Here is a 15,296-nt window from a genome sequence, read left to right as displayed (position 1 = left end):
AGTTAGCGAAGTAATGCTTCCCGACTTTCGACTTACTGTTCGTTCATAAATAATTCATATTACCAAAAATCTGCATCATTTTTTCCCCTATTGTTTTTTTCAGTGTAGATTGGATAGGAGCATTCCAATTTGTAAGCACTTTCAAATTTTGAAATCAATCAAATTATTATTTCATAAAATTTGTTGTTTTTCTCTAAATAGTTCTGGGGACTGGCCAACTCAATCATATGTTTATTCACTTTAGTAGTGAATCAGTTTCTTACAAATTATTATTCCGGCTCTACCCTTAAGTTGACTGATGAACAAAGTAAGGAAATACATAAATCTCAATTTTGCTGCTGTTGTAATTTCAACTAATCAAAAGTTTCTACACTTTCTCACAATTTGAATTACAGGACATATCATTCAAACAGCTCTGGCATGCCATTGTGTCGAGTGCATTTTGGCGTGGCTGCTCATCGTTGGGACTTCGCATGTCCGTTAAATAATTAAATTGCACTAAATATTACAGCTCATGATTTAACTTTGCTAAATTGATTCTTATGGAATTATGCAGAGGATCCGATGCCTCCTCATTTTCTGGATTCATGCAACAATGTTAACCATGATAGTTCAACTCGTCCTTGTCGCTGTGTATCGCTATGTCGCCACCATCATGGGCGTGGTCACCCACCCACTACAAATTTACTTTATTTACATCGTTTGGGTCTTGGCGAAGGAGATGAAAGCCTTTCCCGGGGGTCCTCCAATCCCCTGTGTTCGCCAAGTCACGGGAAAACATACTTCTCCAACAAAGCCGATTCCTCTCCTAATCCCGACCTGTGGGTGGGGCTACTATCCAGCCTACTATGCAGCGGTGGATCAGGAATTTTACAGTTATAAACATCCCTATTGTCTACATGAAAATGTGGGCGATGGTGACTCCTTTACTAACGGATAAGCCAAGCCCTCAGAATTATAACGCCACAAAACGACAGCCATAAATACACTCTTAAAAATTTTCACTTCGAATGAAGTAAAATGTCACTCTAATACGTAGTCAAAGTGCTTCGACTCTGCCCGGAGTAATGCGTGCAGGAACTAGTCTGGAGTAAGCCTTACTCCGCTCAGAGTTGTAGCATGCTCCAAATTATGCACAAGGCTTGAACGACACATAGTAAGATGTTACTCTATATGATGCAATTTTGCCCGATTCTAAGTAAACGTGAACACGGTTTGGAGTATATGACCTACTCTGTCCGGGGCTCGCCTTACTAATTTAAAAGTTCAGTTAAAAATGGCAAATATATATTTATGTAATTGATTATTTATTATTTCACAACTATTAAGTTTTACAATCCAATTACTGTCATATGTATGTAGGTTAAAAATAATATTACAGCATGGCAAAAAATGAGATATTAACACTAAATAACCTGAGAAACAGAGTTAAATATTCTGCATAATTTGTTCAATCAATTTGTCCTTGACAATGGGTGGAAGATTAGGTTGAAAAGGTGGGACGACGTGGATGAGGTCATCTTTTTGAAGGTGTTGTAAAGAATCCGGTTAGATTATTATCTATGTTAAAAAATGTTCAAAAGTTTGGGTTTATTTTGTAAAAATAGAGAATGGAATGAATCTAAAATAGATCTTACCTTTAAACAATTAACAGTATTTTCCAAGATTAAGTGGAAATAATAATCTTTGGATTTCCGTATCACACATTTTTGAAACTTTTGAAATGGGAATTTAAATTTCGGAATTCACGAGGGAAATGTGTATGTAAGTCTGGAATAGACTAACAAACTCCAAGGTAGAAATCAAGAAGGGCGGGCGAATTGCGACAGGCTTACTCGGAATGAAGTTCGATTAACTTTAATTGGAGTAGACGTGGACTCATTTTTAAGTTATTCTCAAGTATGGTTCTTTCAGAGTTAAAAGGATCGCTTACTAATGCGAGAGCAACTGGATTTACTTTTAAAATACCTTCGTATGCTCAGTTCAGGGTTACATTCTTTTTTACTTTTCGAGAAGTATGGTACATTTTTGAGAGTGTAGGAAAGACGTGTGCGAGATGGTCGTGACGAAGTCCAGCGACGACAATGATGATATTCCACCTTTATTAAAATAATATAAAAGTTGAGACATTTTTGAGACAAATTTCGAAAATAAATTTCACAATTCGAAAATAGTCAAAAAAAATTTGAACAAAGAGAGGAACGGTCCTTCATAATTAATTTGCCTCCCGTGAGACGAACCATTGAGCGGCACACATCCCACCTTCGCTTTTCAAAGAGCTAGAGCCGACCACTCGTTTCTCTATGTGTCCGGCAACCAAATCTTCAACTACGTCGTACATTTGTATGCCATTCATGTTGAGAATGCCGTGCACGTATTTTGTGATGGTGCCTTTTAATGGTCATAAACTACATCCAGAATTTCAGTTTCTTTGAAAATATATCATCTCCAAATAATAAATCTGACCGAAAAGCAGGGCAGCAGTGGGGGCGTGGTTCCGTCCTAACTCAATCTACGGTATAAATACGGCAAAACTATTTCATTGGATACATTATTACCTTCATTTCATGCACATTTCATGGCCACAAACTATATTTTAGTCCCATCTTTTTTACGACGAGTAGTAAAGCATTGTGAGGCATGCTAATGCATTAGCATGCCTCAGTCTTTCTCTGTCTCTGGCATGGTGGCCTGTTCGCCGTCTCGCCGACCTGGATAAACAATTTTGCAAAATATATAAAACCACATTCATCAATTTGGGATTTAATTAGCCTTTAAGGCTAATTGAGCTGATACAGCTCTCCATCATTCCGGGAGGAGAACATGATCACCAGAATAGGAAAACGGTAAGTAAAGAGGATTTTAGTTTTTGAGAAATACGCAGCACGTACATAATCTCGAAAAGAGACAAGTTTAACTTACCAGTAGACGTAGTAGAAGTAAGGTTGGTGATGTGATGGCGAGGATCTTATTGAGGAAAAAAACTTGCCGCATGCAGCAGCTAGTAACAAAAATGTTGGTTAGTAGTAGTAAAGTAATAGTTGGTGGATTATTGCATCTTCTGGAGAAGTAGTATATCTCTAATGGATCTAGTTAGATAGATAGAAGTGCGTTGTTTCTTGTTGCGATTCACTTTTTTAATCGTAATGATAATAAAAAGGATGATGATGGAGAATAGAGAGATAGATCCGGCACAGTTGGGTGAGCATATGCTGCCACCATATTTTTGCAAAATTGCTACTTATTAGGGTGAAGTTGCAAGTTAAATTGTTTTGTGGGGAGAGGAAAACTCGTGGTGATTTCGTGTCGACCGGAAGGAAAGACAAGTACCGGATTTCTTTCTTTAGTGACGAGTGACATTGAACGAGTTGTAATAATCTTGCTTTTTATGGGGATCGTCTACTCGACACTTTTGTGTAGGTACTTATTAATAACCTTATCATGGCTTTATTTCCATGCTTGCCCATCCATTGTATGTAATAATATCTGTCATTTTGTAATTGAATGGAGGAGTGGAATTGCCAAATGTCGAGACATTAAGAACAATTTGAAGCGGTGGCAGTGATTGATTGATGTGGTAGCAAATGTGTGTGTATACTGTATGGATATCGTAAACTTTACACTATTTGAAGTAGTGTCAGCATAAATATCATCAGCCATATCGTTTAGTTTAGTTTAGTTTAGTAAATCTGGAGCACCAACGTACCCAATGTACGTCAAAGTCAGCAATTTTTTCTAGTAGTTAGTTATTATAATCGTTCAGAGTATGTTGTCCTTGGTCAGGGTCGGGATAATGGACATTATAATTTTGCAGACATTATTAATTTTAATACACTTGTTGACTGTATTCATTTTAGTTTTAGTTACATAACATAATAGTTAATTTTAATTTGCATTTGTAATTTACAAATTGTAAATTCCCCCATAATACTGGTTTAAGCCAGATATTTGATACATCAAAAGTTGGTGCTTTTTGTAGAGCAATAATCAATGAATAGGTTTTTTATTATTATGTGTAGTTAAAAAGTAGGCATTGTTTATTTTTACTGCACAATCTATGATGGTGCCGGGTCCTATCTGTTATTTGTTAGTTTGACCTAGAGTAGACTAGGTCGTCATCGTCAAGTTAAGCTAAACATAATAAACTAAGCGTCAATCAAACAAATCGAGTTGGTAATTCGTAATGTCATATTTGTGTACTTTTTTGTTTTTGCTTTAATTTGCATATGTATTTGCTCGACCTGGAAGCGTTTAGTATCTAAAAGGTAAATTGTGTAAATTGCACAACGTGTATGGCAAATTTGGCTGGTTTGGTTTACTGCAGTTTCAATCAATTAGTGCATAAGATATCAGAATCTCTTATCTTAGTTGGAAGCCATATTAATTTTATTCTGGTTAAAAGGTGCGTCGTAGTCGAGTTCGTGTAGTTTATTTATTTAGTATACTTTATGGTATGCGATTATCTCTCGAATTCTATGAGAGGAGGTTCAATTTCATTCAGTCGCAATTTTATTTTATATTTTATTGCATCTGCTTTGCATAATTGTCTCCACACACACGCTGATATATATTCTCCATCACCAACCTTTTGTTCATTTAACACAATTAATTCTATTTGCATATTGAGGATGCATTACATTTTTGTGGTTGGTTGGTTGGTGGACGTGGTCTTGAAGTGGATTTTATTAGCATAGACATGCAAACAAGTTCATTTGATTTGATACTACTTTATCCAGCAGCAGTTTGGATCAAATAACCAACCAAACCAACCTCTAGCACTATCTAAACTCTTAATCACTTATTTAACTCACTTATCATTTCTGCCAACACCACGACCACACAAACCGACTAACTATACTTGTAGTATGACACTATGTAATAATACACATGTAGCCTAAATGACTTCAATAATAATATGTTGCATGTGTTACATATTTAATCCTCCTGCTCATCAATATCTCTGCAGATTTAGTTCAATCCAGCAAGAGTTGAAATTATTTTAAACCATGTATCGCTTCTGACGGAATGAATTGACATGACACGAGTAAAACAGGGAACGCATTTTGTTATTTACTTGTTATGAATTTATTTACTTGTCGTCTTCGCATTTAGCTTGATGATGTCCAACTTTTGCAATCAGATCAGCTATTGAAAGTGAGAAAATTATACAAGTAGTTTGACTTGACAACTAAATTGGTGTGTACTAGGATCAAACTGACGGCGCCTATTGATAATGGCTTTATTTATACATTGACTTTTTCATCATTATCCATCGCAAATAAAAATGCAATTAACGCTTGACAAAATTTATTGATTTCTATAATCGTCACGACGAAAAGTGGGTTGGTATGTATTTTATCTAGTTAAGTTAAGTAGTTGGCTGAAACATTTCATATTTGTATAGAACGCTCTTGCACCAATATGTGCTAAATGGTTGAGTTGAGCAGCAAAATTTTAGCTGGACAGAGAAAGATGATGTGAATGGACTGGATGAAATGCGCATAATAAATTGGCGATAATACAACGTGTCTATGATACTTGTCGGGCAGCTTGTCCTTGTGCATGGTGACTGACTGACCTTGTCTGCTTTAAAGCAGCACAGTGTGCAGGACACAATTATGTTAACACTACATTTGATTTGCTGCGTGTGTGAGTGAATGAATGATTTGTCCATAAATTGGCACTGAACAAATCTGCAGCAGCAGCAGGTAGATAGGTTTTTGCTATACAATGGAAATGTGTTATCCGAAAAAAAATATTCATGATGACAGCAGTATTGCAAAACAAACTGAAAATGGATGTGTATATTTGATGGAGTTATTTTATTTTACAACTGCATACAAAAATTGAGCGTGAAACGAGTCAACAGATTTTAACGAATCACATTTATTTGTTAATTTCCAGATCCCAATGGATATCATCCGGTGTCTTTACCAAAAGTTGCTGTACCAGAGTTATTACTAGAAGCTGAAGCCATTTCTCAAACAATGTCTAAGCCAAGAAGACATACATAGACTGCTAAAAGACTTACTGCTTATTACTTTGGAGGAAAATAACAAGTTTCTTTTGCCGGCGTTAATCCAGTAGTGGGGACAAATAATAGTTAATAGTTCGTCATTGTGTGATCGATCGCCCAAGATCCGAAAATCGAAAACGTTCTTAGGCTAGACTAGGTATTAGGCAGGTGATAGATTATTTAAAGTAATATTGGTTTACGACGACGACGTATTTTCATCTATTCAAGACTTTTTCAAGTGCATTTATTATTTCACAAACTTGTAAGTTGGGTTCGTCGTTTGTACAATTTTTTTCTGTTGTGTTCTCTAATCTGGCTGTAATAGGAAATGACTTAAACATCTTGTGTCTCTGATATGTTCTTACAGGAAACGCAAACCGCATAATACATAATGACGTCTTTAAAAGAAGCTCCGTCTTCATCCGTTGGTGTATCGGCTGATTCTCACCAGCAGAACCCAACTTCTTCTTCGACACAAAGTACCTTCACTAATGGGAAATCATATGCAAGAATTGTGGTTGCAGAGAGCGATGACAATGAAAATATCGGTACAAAGGCAAGTGATGCTCCGAAACCACAGCAAAAAGATGACGTGAGGCCTGGATTGAGTCAAGATAATCAGCAGCAAACATCTACTGCAAAACAATACAAGTCGTCCTCTCGGTCATCTCATCATCATCACAATTCTCAAGGACGATTTTATTCACATTCATCAGGAACGAAAGGTGCCAAGAAAATTCCGTTTCAGACTCAAAATCAAAACATAAACAGTCAACCTCAAATGGAACAACGTGAAAATAATAATGCAAGTTCTCTTCTAGTTGAAAACATACCAGACGAATCTCCGGCAGCAGATGATTTTGAAGTTGTTGTTAGAAAGGGTCGACCTAATAGTTCAGGAAATAATGGAAATGGATACCACGGGCATGGACCGAAGTTTAGAAAAGGCCGAGGCGACCACTCCAATCCTTCTGCTAATAACGGAAGTGCAAAACCTTTTAAAGACTTTGAAGGTCGAAGGCATCATCATCACCATAATCATAATAATAACGGCAAGAGAGGCGGGCCACATTTTGCCAACGACCTTCCAACAACCAATAAGCCGGGAGATACTACTACAACTGTCGCCGGAATTTTGAAAAAGTCTGAAATAGTGGGTGAAAATGGGAACATAATAAATGTAGATGTAGAGAATGGAGGTCCACCACTTCTTGAAAATCAAAACGACATCATAAATTCTAGTGTTTCCAGCAGCTCTCAGAATTCGAATGGAAGCGTTTCCTCGGATAGGGATGAATGCAGTATCGAAAACTCTTCCGAACCCGCTAAACCTCAATATGTTGTCGCTCCACCACCAAAAGTAAATCCATGGCTAAAATCAAAATCCATTAAAACTGCCATTTCCAAGGAAGGTAGTAGCTCTTCTTCCAACACTGTTCTTCCTACTACGACTGCTAGCAATAGTCAGAAATTAACTTCATCTCAGACTAACAACATCAAGAATCCCGGCATTCTTTCCTCTGCTACTGCCACCACGTTGTCGACTACTACTTCGTCTATTAACGGGGGAAGCAACGTTGAGGGACGCAATAAGAATAACAATAACAGTTTAGGCAGCAGCAGCAGCAACAACAACCAACCAATAATCAGCCAATCAAATGGCTCATTGACTAACCCGAATAGTTATGCAAAACAAGTAGTAGCTGGCAAGTTGCCTTCAGGAAGTCTCGGGAAACAGCAAGCAATGAACACGAGTAGTAGATCCGTAGCTGCTGCAGGTATATATATTTTGACTACTGGCACTTTTTACATGTTTGCCTATTTATATCACAGTTTAGCTTTTTCTTGTAGTATTTTTTCTCGTATCTGTCTGGCATCATTCGACATACTACTCTTTCTCTACTAAATATTTCCATTTGATCAACTCACACCCACACTTGCGTATGTTTTAATTTTTTCATTCTTTGTCAAATTCTCAGGTTCTTCAACATTAGCCAATAAGGCGAAAGATCTCTTAAAACCATCCGTTGCTGAGGACTGGCCAACACTTGAGCAGGCCGCGGAAGTCCCTCAGTTATTGCCGGTATTTAAGAAAGTTGAGCTTGGTAAAATCGTTCGGTTCCGTTCCAGCACCACAGAATCAACGGATTCCGGGAGTGAAGACATTTTCCGCAATAATACTAAACGTATCTCGGTTTCTGATTCGAACGAGGAGACCAAAGTGTCCCATTGCAGTACATCCGATGCTGTAAGTGACGAAGGTGGGCCGTCAGGAGCGTCGAGCGTTTGCGAAGGCGAGAGCAGTAGAAGTGGACTCGTATCATTGGATGCAATTCCAAAACTTACACATAACGGGAGCTTGTCAAGTGACGATAACGAGTTGGACACGGATGATGCTACTGGAAGTCAGAGTAGGCGAGGAAAAAAGAAAAAGTGGGTGCCTTTAGATATTCCTTCAGAAAGTTCTCAGTCGACCAAGCCGAGGAAAAAACCATATCCGACCAGAAGCTACAGTGAAAGTGATTCCAGGAAGGGAAAAGATCTCGCAGGAGCAACTGCAACGCAAAGTCAGGGTGGTAAGTAGTGATATTTTGAAAAATTTTGAGTCTAAATTTTAGATTCTGCTTTAAAAAATTTAAAATATATTTCGAGCATATTTAATAATTTAGTTTACATAATTGGTTAGACATGAAAGCCAACAATGGTGGTCCTGGAAGGAGACAGCAACAACAGAGAGGCGGTGGTGGAGGTGCACCTCGAGGGGGACGAGGATACCGTGGTGGGCGTGGTGGAGGTTACCGTAGATACAACTCCAATGACCAAGATGCTCAGTCAGCACCAACTGGAGACTACCACGACTATCCCACGGATTTCACAACCTTGTTTCCAGTCACTCCAGAATTCATAATGCCTTACGTCACTCAAAGTTATTATCCGGTGTCACTATCGTCTCCTGCTCGTGAGAATGGGCAACAAAAATCAACAGAAGATGATCCTGTGATTATAGCTCTGGTTAAAAACCAAGTGTAAGTCAATTTTTCATGCAACTAAACTAAAAGTTACTCCGCGCATTCGTAGTATGTTTTTGTGTTTATTACGTCGATAAATTTGATAATGATGATTCAGAACTTCTTTCCCCGACAGACCAGATTGGTTTCGTTTAAAACATGGTGATTTTATGATGTTCACTGAGCTTAATTTGTCCATAACTTAAATACTTTTGTTGTACATTGGTTTATCTCTTTCTCTAGTAAGTTTCATACCTTTGTGTTTCGTTATTTTCAGAGAATACTACTTCAGTCAAGAGAATCTGGAAAAGGACTTTTACCTTCGCAGGAAAATGACACCAGACGGATTTCTACCCATTTCAGTCATTTTCAACTTTCCTCGAATAAAAAATATGACTCAAGACATGCTTGTGGTTATAAAAGGGATGCAAGCATCCAACGTCCTTGAACTTAATGCTGACTCGACTTGCGTCAGAACTAAGAATGACCCAGAAAAATGGCCAATTGAAGATGAAGCATTAAAGGAATTGCCAGCTCTTCAATTTTTACCAGCACACCCTCCAATGGTTGTAGCTTATACGGCACCATTATCGCCCGTACCTGGCATCATTCTGCCACCTATTCCTGCTGCTGCTAGATATAGTTCACCAATTCAAATTTTCCCATTGCCAATGCCTGTTCACCACATACCTCCAATTTCCGGGATGGCTCACAGTCCAGGAAGTGAGACGCTCAACCCAAATGTTCCGGAATTTGTACCTATGATAAATACCGTACCTAAGAATACTGATGAGGAGGCTGCTGCTGCTTCATCCCAAAGTGTCCAGAGCACCACCAAGCCAATTACCATTCAAAACAACAATCCTTCTCCGCGTGAAGAAAAAACTGGAAAGGACAATCATCAAATCAGTAAATCCGAAAATGAGAAACAGACTGTGCCTAAAAATGCTTCCACTACTAATGTTACAACTGCCCAAATTGAAAAGGACAATGTTACTAATGCAAAATCCAACAATTCGTCATCATCGAATAAAAACACCAACAAAAAGGCTGATACCAACAATCCAAACAAAGAAGTCGAGGTCTCTTGGCAGGAGGTAAAGAAAAAACCAAAACCGGTGTCAAAAGTAAGGCGACGACTGCCTTCGATGGATGGAGATGGTGAAACACAATTCATGTTTGAAGAAGACTTGGATTTACCACCGGCTCGATCACGTACTTATTCAAGCGGACGTTACAGTGTGTAAGTAAAACAAATATTTAATTATTTGGGTATCAAATTCTGCATGACTGCATGAGGAATGTACTTTTGTTGATAAACAACGGAACATAAATGTTCCAACATGGAAAAATTGTAAAATGATGATTCAGAGCTTCTTTCCCCGACAGACCAGATTGGTTTCGTTTAAAACATGGTGATTTTATGTTGTTCGCTGATCTTTAATTAAAAAATAATAATTTTGTTAATACACTTTATTGGAACTATTTAATAGTCACTAATTATTGGTCTGATTTGATATTTGCAGGACGGAGGTCTCTGAGGATTCAGAAGATGAGATTAGTGACTCTGAAATTGACAACTTGGTTATTGTCATGCAACGAAACAGATCCGACAGTATCAGCTCCTCTTCAACGCCTGGAGGAGCAGTCGCTCATGCTCACGGTCATGCTCCAATTCCGACGCGTCCAGTAAAACATGAGGGTTACGACAGAACCGGACATTGGACGACGAGAACCAAAATGACTCAAGAATTAGCTCAAATCATAAACGATGGACTAAAGTATTTCGAAGAAGACTTTGTAACCGAGGCCGAAAGTCATACGCCAAAGCAAGGCAGCTTTACTACTGTCAACCTCATTTCCAAGGAGGACTTTGAAAAGCTAATTCCTCAAATTCCTCGTGCTATCAACCCAGAATTTCCTCCACCGCCACCCGTCCCATGCAACACTCCTATGAATGCTTCTTCTATGCATGAGGTTTGTTGCATTGTTGATCTGAATGATCTGCTCATTTTTTTGCATCCGACTGTCCGAGTTCAAGTAAGATAACCTATTTCATTTTGGGCATTATGTGTTGATTATTTTAGATTGGAGACAGCAATGCGGTGACGAAGACACGCTCTAAAACAAGAACACGTCGACGAGCAACTCGTTTCTATCCTGCTGGCAAAGAAGACGAATCTGGAAGTAAAGAGCATCAGCAACAAGATAACCATGTTGGCTGGATTCGCGAAGGAAAGAGACAAAGAACCAGAACGATTAGCCACACTGGGTAAGCCACAGCCAGCCCAACTTATACATTATTATGTTTCAAAACTAGTAGTAGAATCTAAGATTACGGCATTTGCTAGAGCCTGATTGCACATATTTATTTACAAATCGGGTGTAGAACAAATGCTAAAGTAACGTTTAATACAGACTGCACACGGGGTGGTTTAAAGATTAAGTTAACCTTTGAGCGATTGGAGCTTGTCAGACATTTATTATAGTCAATTATAATCTATTAGTTTGCGTGATAAAATTTTGTAATACAATATTTTGCACGTGTAATAACGCAGCAGTGCTGGCGGAGGTGATGAGGGATCGTCAAGTCTTCCATCCTCCCTTCCTGCATTTCAACATCCGTCTCATGCCTTGTTGCAGCAAAATGGATTTGTTCAGCAGATGTAAGTACATACATATTTCGTTTTTATATTTGATCTTATACAAGTAAATATATTTTCAGGTATCACAAATACCATGCTCGGTGTTTGAAAGGTACGTATGTCCAGCTTGAATTAAATATTTTATTTTGATGCACTTTTATAATTAAAGACTAATTATATGATTTCTTCCATTTATTTCAGAACGAAAGAAACTCGGTAAGAAATCAAAAATAAATTTTAGACTATATTACAATTAAAGAACTAAATATTTGCATAATATTTCAACATTTCATGATATTTATTAACAATAGCAATCATGTTCGGTTTATTTGTTTTACCCATTATTAAGCTAAATTGATTTATAAATTAAGTTTACAACTTTCGAAAAAAAACTACGAAATACGGAATGTACCTATCTAATCATAAATGTGCCTTTCAGGGTTTGGAGCATCTCAGGAAATGAATACGGTATGAACTCATATTAATTTTTTCACATTCGTCCATGTTCAAAGCAATATACATCGCACTTCACTCCATTAACTTTGGATTTTATTTTTGTAGCTTTTCAGATTCTGGTCTTTCTTCTTGCGAGACAACTTCAACAGAAAGATGTACGAAGAATTTAAGCAACTAGCCTGGGAGGATTCTAACGCTGGTTTTCGGTGAGCTTTATTTTATTTTTGCAGACTTTGTTTACTTGATTTAGCCCGAGTCAGGGACAGATTTCTCTTTTAAAATTTTTATCCAAATTGTCCGAACCACTATTCCCAGACCACTCCCCCTGGTGGGGATGGTCAAATGTTTGCTGAATATTTTCTATTATTTGGTACCAAATTTTTGAAGTTTTGAACGTAAGTTTTGAGGGGCGTGAGTCTCCCTCTAGGACCACCCTGTTTGAAAATTTTTCCAACTTCATTCACAGACTCTGATTCGGGCTAAAAACATACAATATTCGTAATGTTAAACTCTTAATGTTAAATGTTTCTTTGCAGTTATGGCCTTGAGTGCTTATTCCGCTTCTACAGTTATGGGTTAGAAGTGAAATTCAGGCGGCACATTTATGATGACTTTCAATCTGAAACAGTTCGAGATTGGACTGAGCATGGCGGAGATTTGTATGGGGTCGAAAAGTTTTGGGCGTTTAGGAAATATTACAAAAAGAGCGATGACCTACCTGTAAAGCCAGAGCTAAAAGAAATTTTGAATCCGTTCAATAACATTGATGACTTTAAGAAAGCCGTAAGTCTTGAACGTTTTTTTTTTACTTCCAATTTAGTTTTCATATATTTTATCATCATGCCATTTATTATGTTTAGAATGCAATGCGTGGAACCACTCCAGATTCTCGCCGGCGACGAATGTCTGAATCGGATAAGGTTGCTCAATTACGCCAGTTTTGCCCACCACACCAACCAGCTGCACAACCAACTCAGTCTGGAGAGACATCACGACGTCGAAGGACAGTTTCAGAATCTGTGGCGATTTCAGCACCTCGGAAATCTCCGTCACGATATTCTCCAAAATCCAAATCGTAAAAAAATTCCAGTCTTTCTTTATTCCACTGTGCTATTGATCGACCAACCGACCAACACTTTTTTTTAATAATCCAACACTACTATTCACCTTGCATGTTTTAAACATCAAAACTTCACTTTCGCAACTCCTTTTCCCAACATGTTAATCATTGCCTATATTGTTTTTTCCATGAAATAGATTTTATCGTTACCTAATAATTTCGGGGGATTGGATTCATCCGATATGATTACATCACATAAGCGAAAGTGTTTGTTGTTTCTGCACGTACATATAAGTGGGTATTTGACTTATCATGGTTGTTATTTTTATTCGTGTTGATTGAATCACTTGTGGATAAACTAAAGAAAGAGAGAGAGAGAAAGAGTCATATACATATTAAGTAATCGTATTAATGGATTTGCTTTAAAGTTGGATTTCCCACGTTATTAAACACGTTTGTGTTACTATTGTAATTCTGATCAAGTTCCAACGGAGTAATGGGAATTGAAAAATGATTATCATAAGTGCTTTATCAACAGTGATGATATTAGTGCATAATTTACATGTTACATAATTGAACGGAAAATTTTGTTTGGGTTTTCACTACTGATTAGTAGTCTTGTTTTCAGAGTTAAATACTTTCCATTAAGCTTCACTTGTTCTGTTCTTTTGGTAGATATCGTACCTTGCATAATATTCGAGTTATACTCTTTTTTTGATATTGATGATGTTACTAGCTTTTTACTTATTTTTATCCACTCTTTCATTTATTCTTCATCCCTTCCTTGTTTACTTTACTGCACAATTATAAATTATTAGCAATGTTCATAAAAGCTCAAAATTTAGCATGAATTGAGTTCTGCTGTGTCGTTGGTTGTATGTTTATGTACAACTCGTTACGTACTGAATTAAAAAAATATGGTAATTATTATTATTATTTAAATTCGAGATAAAGTTTATCCATTGTTGTTCACATTTTAACACATTTTACATATCTTGTATATTAATATTGCATTTATAAAATGTTATAAATAATGGAAAATTTAGCAAGAGTATTTATACATATATATTCGCTATTTCGATGCATTTGAACGGGAATATTTTTCAAAAGTTCAACAATATTATTATATTATACTAAATCTAGTTTTATAAACTCGAGAGAAAAAAATGACAAGAAAAGTATATAACGTTTGAAAGCAAAGTAAAAAAAAATAGTATCAATGTTCACTAGTAAAAAATATACTTATTACACAAAAAATACAATATTATTGTAGTCGTTTAGAAAGAAAAAAAGATATCGCATTGTACTGTACTCCTCCTCATAATCACTCGTGTGTTTGTGTGTGGATACTAAAAATGAAATTGTTATTTCGTTATATATTTAACAATTTATTAATACACATTATTAATAGATCTATCTATGAAGAAGTATATGAATGACAACTTCAAAAAAAAATTGTGAATTTTCATGTTCAAAACATAAAAAAATAAACAAAAAAATATAACAAAAAGTATATCTGTATGATGTGGCGCCGGTGACCTGTAATTACTTGTTCATCAATGATTTTCATTTAACGAATTCAATTTATAACAAAAAACCTACTCCAAGCAACTTTGCGGGGCCTTTTAAAATGGCATTAATGCCATCTTGCTAGTTAAGGGCAACACATTTGGGTGGAAAAGACCCCCACCGGCCAACCACTTGACCGATCATGCCCTTCTTCGAACTCATCCTTACTTTTGACCCGAGGATCAAGTGTACAAAATTTCAAGTCGATAGCTTGTGTTTAAAGAGAGTTATCGTGCGTATTATGGTCAGCATGCAACCTCGACCATCACGTGCTCGTATCCTTCCCACACGTTAGTATGGTAGAGATACGAACGCGGGAATCAAATTTTGGTCGAGGTTGCATGCTGGCCATAATACAGACAGACATCCTGGTAAATCTATAAGGCCATCTTAAAAGGCCTAAAACGAAAGCAATTAGTGTTCTGGGCATGCATATGGCGTGTATGTACACATGTATGTAAATAGTTGACAGTTTTATTTTTTATTATATCGGCACCAACCAAGATTGATGCAATGACTTGTTAAATTAAACTAGTTGACAT

The 15,296-nt window shown here is 37.0% G+C and overlaps 1 protein-coding gene and 1 long non-coding RNA gene across 6 annotated transcripts; one reads left to right on the top strand and one right to left on the bottom strand.

Annotated features, from left to right (window-relative positions):
- Positions 1–1,286: 1,286 nt before the first annotated feature.
- On the bottom strand, positions 1,287–3,109 carry LOC118435358. Of its 2 annotated transcripts, XR_004834727.1 has the most exons (4): positions 2,923–3,109; positions 2,467–2,711; positions 1,638–2,391; positions 1,287–1,560 (listed from the first exon to the last, which is right to left on the bottom strand). It is a non-coding gene; the product is annotated as an uncharacterized LOC118435358 (long non-coding RNA). The 2 variants fall into 2 exon arrangements; XR_004834726.1 differs by having other exon boundaries at positions 1,638–2,711; positions 2,923–3,108.
- On the top strand, positions 2,679–14,698 carry LOC110848720 (la-related protein 1). 4 transcript variants are annotated; one of them, XM_022096002.2, is made up of 15 exons: positions 2,679–2,846; positions 5,905–6,278; positions 6,384–7,794; positions 7,996–8,592; positions 8,703–9,042; positions 9,302–10,267; positions 10,551–11,001; positions 11,112–11,296; positions 11,586–11,690; positions 11,750–11,781; positions 11,871–11,885; positions 12,109–12,137; positions 12,231–12,331; positions 12,662–12,908; positions 12,986–14,698. In XM_022096002.2, exons 3-15 carry the CDS (start codon positions 6,408–6,410, stop codon positions 13,202–13,204), a joined length of 4,674 nt encoding a protein of 1,557 aa, XP_021951694.1. In that variant the 5' UTR covers positions 2,679–2,846; positions 5,905–6,278; positions 6,384–6,407; the 3' UTR covers positions 13,205–14,698. The 4 variants fall into 4 exon arrangements, with proteins under 4 accessions (XP_021951694.1, XP_021951693.1, XP_021951692.1 ...); XM_022096001.2 differs by having other exon boundaries at positions 2,680–2,846; positions 5,905–6,173; positions 11,583–11,690; XM_022096000.2 differs by having other exon boundaries at positions 2,680–2,846; positions 11,583–11,690.
- The last annotated feature ends 598 nt before the right edge of the window (positions 14,699–15,296 follow it).

Source organism: Folsomia candida, unplaced genomic scaffold (assembly GCF_002217175.1).
Source record: "Folsomia candida strain VU population unplaced genomic scaffold, ASM221717v1 Fcan01_Sc004, whole genome shotgun sequence".
Classification (NCBI taxonomy): Eukaryota; Metazoa; Arthropoda; class Collembola; order Entomobryomorpha; family Isotomidae; genus Folsomia; species Folsomia candida.
This window is presented reverse-complemented; position numbering and strand designations above follow the sequence as displayed.